The sequence below is a fragment of the Trachinotus anak genome, unplaced genomic scaffold, assembly GCF_046630095.1.
Source record: "Trachinotus anak isolate AG129_WGS33_773 ecotype Australia unplaced genomic scaffold, CSIRO_AGI_Tana_v1 ptg000021l, whole genome shotgun sequence".
In the NCBI taxonomy this organism is placed as follows: Eukaryota; Metazoa; Chordata; class Actinopteri; order Carangiformes; family Carangidae; genus Trachinotus; species Trachinotus anak.
The window spans coordinates 12,534,032-12,547,364 of record NW_027273872.1 but is presented as its reverse complement, the minus strand read 5'-3'; the positions used below and the strand labels follow the sequence as shown (position 1 = coordinate 12,547,364).

The 13,333-nt window shown below is 40.3% G+C and overlaps 2 protein-coding genes across 2 annotated transcripts in view; one reads left to right on the top strand and one right to left on the bottom strand.

Annotated features, from left to right (window-relative positions):
- Positions 1-13,333, bottom strand: part of pde6a (phosphodiesterase 6A, cGMP-specific, rod, alpha) — a 65,495-nt gene that overhangs the window by 34,924 nt on the left and 17,238 nt on the right. The window contains exon 4 of the mRNA XM_071458513.1: positions 2,338-2,454. The gene's annotated coding sequence lies outside the window, so the exon portion shown is untranslated. The remainder of the gene's footprint in view (positions 1-2,337; positions 2,455-13,333) is intronic.
- slc26a2 (solute carrier family 26 member 2) lies at positions 905-11,012 on the top strand. The gene is made up of 5 exons (XM_071458515.1): positions 905-1,041; positions 2,762-3,380; positions 3,650-3,940; positions 4,359-4,807; positions 6,288-11,012. The coding sequence occupies exons 2-5, from the start codon at positions 2,772-2,774 to the stop codon at positions 7,102-7,104; spliced, it is 2,166 nt and encodes a 721-aa protein (XP_071314616.1). The 5' UTR covers positions 905-1,041; positions 2,762-2,771; the 3' UTR covers positions 7,105-11,012.

The following is a 13,333-nucleotide window of genomic DNA, read 5'->3' as shown; positions in this document are numbered from 1 at the left end:
TAAGTGAATGTAAGACTGTTGTCATTCAACATTGTTCAATTATGCTGCTGTCATCATGTAGGACTCACCAACACCTCTCCCTTCCTGACACTCCCCGAGGTACGTACACATATGTTATGGGATTCAGTACTGTTGGTTATGTCATAGCAAAAACATAGTATTACACTCACTTGTGTCTCTTAAAGCTCATACTGTATCAAGTCTCTCCCCTCCCTGGTGATGAACCACTAACATCAGTCACCTCCACACCCTTTCTGAGGAACATGAGACAGAGAGTAAAATAATGCACTAACAGGAGTCGTATCATTGGAAATACACTTTTTCATCTGGTTTTACATGTGTGGTGTCAGTCAAGTGTGTGTTCAGGGAGCTGCAGAGCAAAAAGAGCACTCACTATTTTTGTGACAAATGTGGGTGTTGCAATTTGTCATTTTTGGAGAAGTGTTTAATCATATGATGGAGGACAGTTTCCTTTTGACTATGAATTGCCACGTCATTCAATTTAAAATATTTCTTCTTTCTGTTTCGCCACTGTGTTTGTGTTGATTAAATATTGTACCGGTTTAGGTTTTGTGTCAGTCAGTCGTGAAAATAGAGCTTTGAAGCGCAGTGATATCTGGCTCTGCTGAGGCGTTTAAAGTATCTTTCAAGAAGTCGTTTATGAAGAGAATGACCGTGTTTCTGGAAGTCTGTGCCTGGATGTTACAGTATAAATAATCCCCGTGTTATTCGACTATAAAACCCAAAAAAAGTAACTTATCTTGCCACTTACTTCTGAATTATTATCTTTACCAATTGATACATTGTTTCATTTTTACTGGGTGATGTCTTTTTTTTTTTTTTTTTTTTTGCTACAAAGTGATTCCTCTTCAGAGAAAGTCTATCTTTGGCTCATTAAGTCATGTGACGCTGCTCACGCCCATAAAACGTCATTACGCACGGATCTACCGACTAGTGTAAAATGAATTTGAGGCGGAATGGGAGTCGACAGTTTCAGCACAACTTCACATTAACTTCTTAAAGCGACTGATTCGAGCTCAGGTTAGTAACTTTACTTAACATATTTGACAACGTGTTTGTTCCTGTCGATGCGGCGGCAAACTGTCGCGTCACACCGCTTAACTTTATGTGGAGTTTGAGTCGGCGTCCACGTTGACAGCTTGTTTACAATAGTGCTCATTCATCTCCACTAACGCAGCGTTGGCAGCTCCAGGCCTGGGCCGGCTCCTTAGACTGTGCTGGACACATTAATTAGATTAATCTAATGCCAGGTGAAGCTATTGTAAATATAACCATGTAGTAGCGTCGCAGTGTTTTTGATATAAGTTGCCCTTGTTCAGAGTGGCGCCTCTCCGCCTCAGCATTTAAATAGCCCGCAGACAAGAGCAATAATCTCATTAACGCCACTACACATGCCTCCTCCTGGAAAACAGAGCAAGTCAACGTCTCTGTAATCCTGTTACTGTTAGAATTTTGAGAAAGCTTGAAATACCACTAATAAGTCTGCACACCCCTTTACAAGAGTACCACGGTGATATAAAGACACTTATTAAACGCCATTTATATGCTTAGTAGAGATACCTTAGTAGAGATAGCCTTTTTTCCCCCCCCCGCAATTTTGCACGGTAGAAAAGTTTCGTCTAAGCTCTGATCCGTTAGGTTGAAAGGTGAAAGTTTTCTTCAAACTTCCTGTTATATAACCCATTGATCCTCCAGCCTTCCAGTTAATTTCAGTGTCCAGTTCAGTTCAACCATGAGCCCAGCTTTAACCTACATTTCTAGATGTTTTACTTGCTAAAATGACCAAATGCAAGTTAATAAAAATACCATGAAGTATATTGATTTAAATTAAGTAGGCTATGATAAATTCATTATAAGCAAAGGCCCAGTCACTAAGTAGCTCAAGCCTGTTGCATAATGACCTTAATTATCTGGGGCTATAGAGGGGGAATAATGTATATAACATAAAGCTGTGACTGTCGTTTTTCTTAGACCCCTGCTGACTGCCCACAGTTTGGCAGATATCAGTACTGGTAATAACCAGTAAGGTTGTTTTTGCTCTAAAGATCTATAAGCTGAACTGTATGAACTAGGGGAATTGTCCTGTCTGTATTGTGATGTAACACAAAGAGAAGGAAATATTTCTTGGCCTCAGCAAAATGTCAGAAATATGCAGTCAGGCCCACAGAAACTGACCCGACATTTGATAGCGCTTCACCCTCACCCTCCACCCCTCTTCACACTTCTCAAGTGTTGTATGTGGTTATTACAGTAGCCAGGGGAACATTTTACAATATGCATAAGAACTGATGAGTCTTGGTCACAGCAGTAGCTCACCTGGTCCTTGCTGCAGAGGCCCAGGTTCAAATCCAGCCCATGTCCTTGGCTGTAGGTCGACCCATCTCTCTCTCTCTCTCTCTCCTAACTTTCCTGTCTCTCTCTCGCTCCACTTTTCTATGATAAAAAGGAACAGTTGAGCATATACAAGGAGTGCAATGATTCTCCAAACTCATGGTTTCAGTACATAACTTGTTTCTTGTTTTGCTTGACCCACCCTACTGCCTGGGGTTACGGTGGGGTGGGATTGCGGTTTCGTCTTTCAGTATAGCAACACGAGATTAAGGATGTTTGTAACGCAGTCTTATCTTCAGAATCGTTTTACACCTAGCATAGTCTTTTGTTAAAGTGCCACATATTGTGCATGCTGCAATGAAAGTTGTTGGTGCAACAACTTAAATAAACTGAACTTTTTTCACACCAGGGGCTCGATCATGACTCATGGCAGTGACTGCTGTACAACAGCAGAAGATGGAGCAGAGGGTGGCCAGCAGCAGCCTCTCATACTGGAAAGAGTGGAGAAAGAGGTGGGAAAAAACTGTCGAACCATTGTGTTACACCGACTGAAGAAACACTGCTCGTGCACCCCAAAGAAGGCAAAATCCAAAATATTTGGTTTTTTCCCAATTCTGAACTGGCTTCCACGCTACAAGCTCAGGGACTGGATTCTGGGCGATGCCATGTCAGGACTAATTGTTGGAATCCTGTTGGTCCCCCAGTCCATAGCTTACTCCTTATTGGCCAGTCAGGACCCTATATATGGTCTCTACACTTCTTTCTTCTCTTCCATAATCTACGCCCTCTTAGGCACCTCCAGACACATCTCGGTGGGGATTTTTGGGGTGCTCTGCCTACTTGTGGGCCAAGTTGTGGACAGGGAGTTGGCTTTGGCAGGATACTTCACAGAGAGCAACATCAGTAGTAATAACAGTGCCGTCCTGCTTGCTGGCCAGGGGAATGGCAGCATGGGGGTGGAATGTGACAGAAGCTGCTATGCGATCACAGTGGGAGCCACAGTTACCTTTACTGCTGGGGTTTACCAGGTAAGTGCGCAGGGGCGGTATTATGGACTAGACAGAAATCATCACATGTAAATGCTTCTCTTGTTCTCCAGATGCAGCTTGAATACAGTTTGTAACTTTGGTAAACTATGAATGACAGTGTGTACTTGCATCTAGGGAAAATTTAGAAGACAAGTATCTGTAATGTGTAAATGTATCTATGATGTTATAGCTGGATAAATCATTTACATCAGGTCACTTCCTCCATAGTTTGGAACCTGCCCATTAACTCCTGCTTAACTCTCTCCCAGGTGCTCATGGGGATTTTCCAGGTAGGCTTCGTCTCCGTCTACCTCTCTGACTCCCTTCTCAGCGGCTTTGCTACAGGAGCCTCCCTGACCATCCTCACTTCCCAGTTCAAGTACCTTCTGGGTCTAAAGATCCCCAGGCCCCAGGGCTGGTTCACTCTATTCAAGACCTGGTACAGTCTCCTCACCAACTTGGGCAACACAAACATTTGTGACCTGGTGACCAGTTTGGTGTGTTTGCTGATACTTATACCTACCAAGGAACTCAATGATCGCTTCAAAGCCAAACTAAAGGTAAAGACAAACTGCAGATCAGTTTATTTTGGTCATGTTAGAAATAAAAATGCAGCTTTAATCGTCTGTAAATACTGCCTGTAGTCTTTTTTTGATTTTGTTTCTTTTGCACGATGCAAACATTTGACAGTTTGGTTTTCAGTTTTCTAAAACTATTAGTAGTCTGTTACATTACAATAAAGCTTTGTCCTCAATCAGCAAAATTACAAACAGCCAATCGTAAGAGAGGCAAAACTCAGGACCCTGTACCATTACAATGTACAGGTAATACTGTGTATAGTTGTAACCCTAGGATGATCACATGACTAGTGTGCCCCCTCCCCCCTCTCCCCTCTCCTGTGTGTATTGAGAATTACCATTCATGGGTCCACTAGTGGGAACACCAATTTTTAGTCTTGTTTTTCTTTTCCTTACCCAGGCCCCAATTCCCTTTGAGCTCTTTGTGGTGATCATTGCGACACTGGCGTCTCACTTTGGCCGCTTCAACACAGACTATGGGTCAGGTGTGGCCGGCGACATCCCCACAGGCTTCCTCCCTCCCCAGATGCCCTCATGGTCTCTCATTCCCAATGTGGCTGTTGACGCCTTCTCCATCGCCATCGTGGGATTCGCCATCACTGTTTCACTGTCAGAAATGTTCGCCAAGAAGCACGGCTACACAGTAGATGCCAACCAGGAGATGTACGCCATCGGCTTCTGCAACATCCTGCCATCATTTTTCCGCTGCTTCACTACCAGCGCTGCTCTGACCAAGACCCTCGTCAAGGAGTCAACGGGGTGCCAGACTCAAATGTCGGGGCTGGTCAGCGCTCTCGTCCTGCTGCTGGTGCTTCTAGTTATTGCACCGCTCTTCTATTCCCTACAAAAGTAAGCATACCAAAATGTTAATTAAGATTTGATTTAAGGGCCTTCCTCAATTATTCCACTTGCAAATGAATCTCCTAATTTGCAGGCAATTGATTTTGTTTGAATGACAACCTGCGTGCCATTATCATGAAAATTATTTTTTTTCACATCGCTAACATTTGCGCTCGTTAATGTTATCGTTGCACATTTAACAGTCTTGTCTTTCTAATCTGAGTTAAAGGGAAACTCTGAATGTCTTAGACGTTTGAGCTTTAACCCTTACCTGAAAATGGCACCTACTTCTGCTAAAGCCAGTCAGACACGTCGTGGCTGCTCACCCTAATAATTTCACTCTTGAACAGCCAGACAAATCATGTTGACAGGAATCATCATTATACAGCATAGTTTGGTTTGGAGCCATTATCAGTTTTTGTGTACATGTTGATAATCTGTAAAGCATAATTCCTGCATTCATCAATTAAGTTCACTTTTAACAATTTGCTTTGGTCAAAAAATATCAAAGTCTTATAAGTGAATTTGAATTGCAACTTGTGGTAGATATAACATTGTAGTCGACAGACTTCAATGTAGTTTCAGCAGTCAAATTTAGTTTGAAGTAAAATCTTCTTCAGGCTTTAAATAAGTTTCAAACACTCCAGTGTTCCTGTTTGTATTGGAATTCCATGGATTTAGTTCTAGTTTATAGGAGTACTTAAACATTCACTTGCAGTTCCAATATATACATTTTTTTTTTTAATTTATTATTATTATTTTTTTTTTACCATGAAAAGAGATTTCAAGGGTAGACTTAAACAAATACAAATAACCTGTGCGTATAGTTCAGGGTTGGTGCTGACTCGGCTGCTTCTCACTCTGCAGAGGCTGTGCTAGTTCATATATCTTTAAACGGCAAAGATACAGATTGTTGCACAAAGCTTTATTTTCCATTCTAATATTACAAGACATGATTATGGAATAAGTTGGAGCGGAAACATGAATTAATCAAACAAATGAGTTAATTGTCAATTTGAAAGATAAACAGGACTCTCACACACCAGGAGATGTATTGAGTCCTGTGTGAGCACTGATTTCTGTTTCTGTCTGACGCACTCTGATGACTGGTAATTGATTTTCTTCTATCTTGGTGTGTTACCCCAAGACAGACATACACACTCACTGCTTCACTGATCTTATGGAATGTGTTCATCAATAATGTAAAACATCTGAGGATAGACTGTTTTCTCTTAGTTCCCAATCTTTTATTATCCCCCCCTCACTCTTTATTTGTAGAACTTCGTCTCTCCCGCTGATTCTGTCTCAACTGCGAAAATCAACATTTTGAATGGCAAAAAATTTAAGTCTGTTACACACTGGAAATTTAAAAATCCTAAATCTACCTGAAAATTTTAAAATGAGGATCAGAATCAGAGCACCGATTGGTTGCTATATTCCTTGAACACTAAGCCACTCTCTACCTTTGCCCTTTCCTTCTTCTGCCCAGGTGTGTACTAGCCGTCATCATCGTGGTCAACCTCCGTGGCGCTCTACGGAAGTTCACCGACATTCCCCGCATGTGGCGTGCCAATCGTGTCGATACCTCCATCTGGCTGATCACCATGCTGACCTCGTCGCTGGTGAACACGGAGCTGGGTCTCCTTGTGGGGGTTTTGGTGTCAGCCTTCTGTGTCCTGGGCCGAACCCAGCAAGTCCAGGTCCTGGAGCTTGGCCGGGCTGCATCCAGGGAGCATTACGAAGACCTGTCGTCTTACCGCGGCCTTCAGACGCATCCAGGGATGGCTGTTTTCAGATATGAGGCTCCGATCTATTACGCCAACCAGAGCTTGTTCAAAAAATCTCTTTACAAGCGTGTAGGGCTCGACCCTGTGAGGGAGAAAACTCTGCACTTAAAGTTCAAGAAGCAGAAGCGCAAACAGCAGGAGGAGGTCGCAAAAGATCCAAATATGAAGGCAGAGAAGGAGGATGCTGAAGCTGCTGCGACTGTAACCTTGATGCCTGACGAGAAATCTCGACGTAGCTTGCACAGCATAGTGATCGACTGCAGCGCCATCTTGTTTCTAGATACCGCTGGAGTGAATGCTCTGAAAGAGGTCCGCAAAGATTATGGAGAACTTGGGGTCAAGGTTGTCCTGGCCCAGTGTAATACCTCAGTACTGGACACTCTGGAAAGAGGGGGATATTACCCCGACACAAAAGGAGGTGATGGTGGTGAAAAGATCATATTCTTTACCATCGCAGACGCCGTCCGCTACGTCCAAAGCCTCTCTGCTCCTAACGGAGACTGTGACACCAAATGCTAAGAAGACAATCCGTCCAAATATCCATGTTTACATATATGCAGTGTATATCTCACGTGATATAAAAGAAAAGTTTGTTGCCTGTGTGCCTTGTAATGCTACAGTGGTAGCAGCAGTTATGAGAAATAGATGCAGGATGGTTTCATAAAGGTAGGACCTCAGTAGACAATTCTTTATTTAATACTGCTCGAATACTAAAAGCTTAAAGTCCAGCTTATAGAAATGGAGCCAACGTACATAATAGTAAAAACTGAAACTTCACTTTGAGTATCATTTCCTCTTTCTTGCACACAGTCACTCAGCAGTACAACATACACAGGGTTATTTAGAGGTGTGTCCTAACTCAATTTGGAATAATGACCCTGGAAATTGTGATTCCACTATTAATGTTCCCACAATTGAGTCACATGCAGAGTGACTAGAAACCTTTACTTTATTTCTTAGCCAGAAACATAGTGAACTAAAATTAAACGTAATTCTGTCCTGCAGCCCTTGTACATAAATTGTAATCCTGGGGAAAGAAAACAAACTGTAAATTGTAGGGTTAATGCTCTGTGTATTGTAGGGTGGGTTGTGTGTTTTGAGGGGAACTTTGAATTTCAGAATTAGTTTAAGTTTCAGTTTAGTTTGCAGTTACATGATTCATCATTTGAAAGGTCTTGCTGTAAAAATTAATACATACAATCTTTCTATCGCAGTAATCACAAGTGAGAAATTGTATGTTACCTTTTTATTAACATGAATGTACCCATCATGCAGTTTTCTTTCATGGCAGCAATAATGAAGGGAAATGTTTTTTTCCAGTGGGAAGGACTTGGTCATGTTTACAAAGCTGTGAATGAACACTGATCTTTAAAAGGAATGGGAGACACACAAACACATTTGTGTTACTTTGCTTTTCGCAGCCTTCATGTATTTAAACTGCAGTGCCTTCAGCGATGCCTATATTGTGCAAATGTTTCATATCAGGTCACTTTTTACTGTTGGAACTGGACAACATAAGCATTTCTTTTTCTTCTAGAGAGCACAATTTATTCATGATACACAATCTTATTACCAAAGGTTTATCTCATCTATACCCCTGTGGGGCAGAACTGAAGGTGCCACTTTGATTTACCGCTTTAAAATGTTTGTTCCGTGTTTGATGGGAGCGACACTGTTACTGACGTAGCTTCGCTGACGTTATTATAGCTTGGTAAATACACAGTTGTCACCCGGGTGATGAATGGGGTCAGAGTTTAAAAAAACGTGTGTACTGAACACTGTGTGAGAGTCACATCAAGAACAGCCTTCCTGACTTTGTTTTGTTGAATTTAGTTTTGAAGTGTGCCTGTCGGACCTCATGATCCTTTTCTTTGTGTGGAAAAGAAATGTCTAATGAAACTGACTATAAGCTAGTCTAGAAAATGAATGCACCATTGATCTGCAAAACATGCTTCTAAAGTAAAGTTTTTCTAAATATTAGGATCCATTTTATTTTTGTGATGCCAGAAAGCTCAGGGTGTGACTGTAAACCTAGTCAAACAATGTTCCAGACAGTACAGCAGAAAGGACAGGATGTTCTTGACAGCCAGTATACGCCTGAAAAACAAATCAGTCCTGAGATGGAGGGAATTTAGTCTTTTAATGGACCTCTGCAGGACAAATACTGCCACATGGGATTACATCCTGATATCTGATTTGAGGGTGGGCCAGATCTATCACACAGTCCTCACTAAAGCCTTTCATGACAACCTTAAAAATAATCATATTCAGATGAAGATGAAGAGTCTGGCATCAAGTTGGAACTCGAGTCTAAACAGAAGCACGAAGAGACAATGATGCATGTTGGAGATGTTTCTGAAGCCAACGACCTAACATTATTTACATAGCACTTATAAAAAGTTAAAGTTCATATTAATCTAGTTATTTTATTAAGTAGTGACATTTACATTACTGTATGAAATGAAAACTATTATAACCTTTGTAGCCTTTTGCAGTATATAGTAGTTTTTTAACCAAAGATTTAACTGTGCACGGAAGCTGTGTCCATGGGGTTTTGAGGTTACAGTAACTTCAATCTGCTTTTTGTCCTGCAACTAAACTGAATGTAAAAGTTTAATTCAGATTCAGGTCTATTTTTCTTTACTTATCATTTCCTATACATGTTTATGACACTGTGGCTGTACAATTTACTTCAAGGTTCACCTATCCTATAGCCGATAATTAAAAATATTACATTGTAATATATTTACATACATTAAAACGATGTGCAAAATATGCTAGTGTTTTTTTCTTCACTGTTCAAATGTATTTTTTACATTTAGATTATGTGATTAGTAAATACAGTGTAGACAATGATATGTGCCTAAACAGCACCCTGTAAACTGGATTTCTGTACGTGGCATGTCTGTGGGTGAGTATCAAAGCCCCATTGTTATCTAAATGCACCAGGTCTACACATGCAGCTGTGTGTATTTACAGAACACTTGTGCAGGAATGTCGTTGTATGGAACAGAAATGTTATGGCTTGCACTACTTTCTATGCTTTTGTTTTTACAACCTTTAAACCCCGCCCTTTTAAACTGAAGCTGAACAGACTCAACTGTCTGAACCGAAGCTCAGGGAAACTGTCACGGCCCATCCCACTACAATATGACATGTTCATGTTGTGTATAAGTTGCACTCATTGTTTCCTCATTTGAACTGGAGTGGACATCACGCTCTGAATCAACATCGTGGGATTTTAGGGCTTTGTTACTGAAATTTTCGGACCCATCTTCTCTTGGCCGTTGGCCAATCATAATGAATCTGCCTCCAGGTTTAATCAATTCAAACACAAAAGCCGCTGCAGAATTGTTGCTGACATTATGTTGATGTCTGCTGAACAGACTAGTTGAGCCGGGATGTTGGTTTGCTTTGTAATTGCAGTCTAAATTAAAAGATAGCTGCAATAGGAGGGGCCTCTGAGATTCGTCTTAAATTGGTTCAACTGATCAAACCAATCAGGAAGAAAGGATTATTATTTTATTCAAATGTATTTGTTAATATATAAGAAGTGATCAGGGCTGTTTGGTTGTGATGCAGGAGTTGGTAATGATGTAATGGTGATTAGGATTTGCTTGAGGAACAGCATTGTAAAAGTGCATTTTTAAACACTATATCAATGCCTGAAGTTTGTCATATTCTTTTTCTAAAATATATAAGATTGATTTTGTAGAAGTGTCCAGTCAAGGAGTGAAAATTATCCATGTTATGTTTTTTTTTTTTCTGAGGTTCAGTACCAGTTATAATATTGCATTTTGCTTTAAGTATAACTTGTATGACGTGTGCCATTGCTTTAGAATGAATAAAACACTTTGACAAAGATTGTGTCAGTGTTTCTTTCGTCCGGGAGGGATTTATCAAATAGCCCTTATCAACAACACTGTGTACTCAGCAAACAGACACTGCCTCAACTATTCAGTTACCCTTGACTCTTTTGTGTTACAGCTGCTTATCTCAGTGCACTTATGGACTTCCGGGGAACAAAATGCTTTTTTTTTTTGAGAAAATGTCCGATAAACTGGAGATTACAGCACCTCTAAAGTGACCTTTGTCAACCTAGAACCACAGTTCAAGAGGCCTTTCATCATGTGTAACTACACTACTGAATCCAAACCTGTGATTCAGTTCCTCACTAATAAACTGGAAAATCTATTGGAAATTCTATGACAGGGTGGTTGATTAAGCGTTTATTTATCACTGTCTTCTATTCTCTTAGTTTTCTACATGCAAACGCTTTACATTCAAAACTGTTCAATTATTAGATTAAAGGTAAATCTTTTCTTTTTCATTAAGTTTCTGAGTTAAAGACTAACTCAGCAGCTACCAGCAGCCCAATGATCCTCACGAGACACTGCCACTGTGTCGGTGAAGCCATAGCACAAGCATGGATAAAAACAACATGAGATGTGATGTTCTATAATCTTATATCACTGGGGCTGAATAACTAGTTGAAATTAAATCGAAATCACAATATGGCCAGGCAGCAATTTCTTTGATAAAGGTAAATGTGCCACAACAGATGGTGAAGGCAGCATTGTGGTGCTACAGAGATGCCCCAAACAACAAATCATTTAAAATACAAACAAACAAAAAAACATAACTTGTATATTTCTTTGACTTAAAATGAAATGCTAAATTGACCACTCTGAAATCGTAACTCATATCACAATTGCAATATGTGCCAAAATAATCCCAGTGTGATTTTTTTGCATATTATTCAGCCCTATTTATTACTTCATTTCATCACACTTTTGTGGATTCAGCACATTGATAAAAAATGAGTAGAATTACATAATATTCAATATTTCAACGGGAAAACCAGTGTCAAATAGTGTCATTATACACCTGTGTTAGCAACAGCAGCTAGTCTTCTCTGAAACACGGTGCCTTGACTTACCTGCTTACATGAGCTATGATAAACTTAGAGAGTTACTTTAGATCGCGTTGCACTCTCTCTGCTTCTCATTAAAACTTCCTGGATAACAAATTACAAAGAGCAATAAAGTTACAGATTCCAGATAAAAGTCAATGCAGGTTTCAAGGTGAATGAGAATCCTTGAGGATTCAGTCAATAGTTGAGTCTGGGTCTCTGAAATTCCAAATAAGACAAGATAAAATAGTTAAGGCTGCTCTATCCTGAGCAGCAACACTACCAATGTCGACTGTCTGTCCTGGCTCTAATGACTTAATTAATATCCAGAGGGATTTATTTGAACTGTCGTTTTTATACCTGTCCTCCTCCTCTTCTCTCCGTATAGCTCCTTTCCCTGATGATAGTAGACTGGTGGGGCATTTAAACACGCTGCAGTTTATTAACACTGATGAGGGTTCTTATAGAGACGGACCTCTCAGCCAACAAACCAAATCAGACATCATGAGGTGAAGCCACACCACTGCACAAATGTGAGGATTAACAGCTTGTTTCTATGCCTTAAACAGACTCCCTTAAAGGTTTTTTTTACCTTACTTTCAAGGTGAACAAGATGCCTCAAATAACCTGGCTCTGTCACAGGGAAAGGGTGGAGTCTAAAAGATACACGAACTAGAATTACCACCTCAAGGCTGTATGCCTCCGCCACTCAGACTAGTTTCAGATTACATCCCTGTTTATCCAGAGTCATATAAAATAACAATTTGTGTGAAATTTTGTCATGATTTCTGTGTGAAGTCTTGAGTAATGACTAAAAGGTTTTTTGTGAGTTTACACTGACCTTTGACCACCGAAATCTAATCAGGTAATCCTTGAGTCCAAATAAATTCTTGTGCCAAATTTGAAGTTTAGTCAAGGCGTTACCTGAGATATCGTGCCCACGAGAATGGGACAGACAACCCGAAATCAAAAAAAGTGACTAATCACATTGGCTAATTTAGTTTTTATGAGGAAGACTCCTTTTTCATGGACAATGTTATATGAAATACTATGACTTTACCTCTTCTGCAATAACTTTACAACTCATTTAAACTCATTTTACCCTTTTATTCTCTGTTGCTTCCCCCAGGCGACAGTGTTCCCTGCCAGGCAGAAAAAAAATTCAAAGTATTGATGAGCGTTTTAAGGTGAATAAAGGTCCTTGATATCCTGTCTGTTCTCTGGTGCTTTAATCAATGGCCGGTTTGGCTTTTTGTAAACTTGTAGAGGAGGTAAGAGTTTCATGATTAGAGGTTTTTGGCTCTGTCTCTATCTCCTACTCTTATCTTCTTCTCCCTCCATTCTCCTCATCCTTATCACTTTCACAGAGGGTGCTACAGAGGAACAATGATGGCTTGTTCAACTATATGTACATGTGAGTGGGTTTCAGCATGCACTCTCCCCTTGGCTTCCAGCCTTAGACACAATTAAATGCCGATTATGTAGGACGTCTCACAGAAAAGCCAAATGCTCATTTAGTGCTTTTCATCGTGTGTGTACAGGATGTTAATGTGTCTCTAATTGTCCCTACGATCGATAGATTTGTATTGTATCATGAAGAGCTGGTTCTGCACTGAGAGCTCCACAGTCAATTCTTTGCTAACAACAAAGTAAGCAAAGTTTATACAGCACTTTTCAAATCATTAATTGCAGTGTGATTTAGTTAAAGGGACATAAACAGATAAAACATTTTCATATTATTTATGACATATCTAATCTGAGTGATTTACGTTAGTGTTGGAATATTCTGAGCTGTACAAGGCAGTGATATTATTTTTCCACCAGGGGGCAGCATTT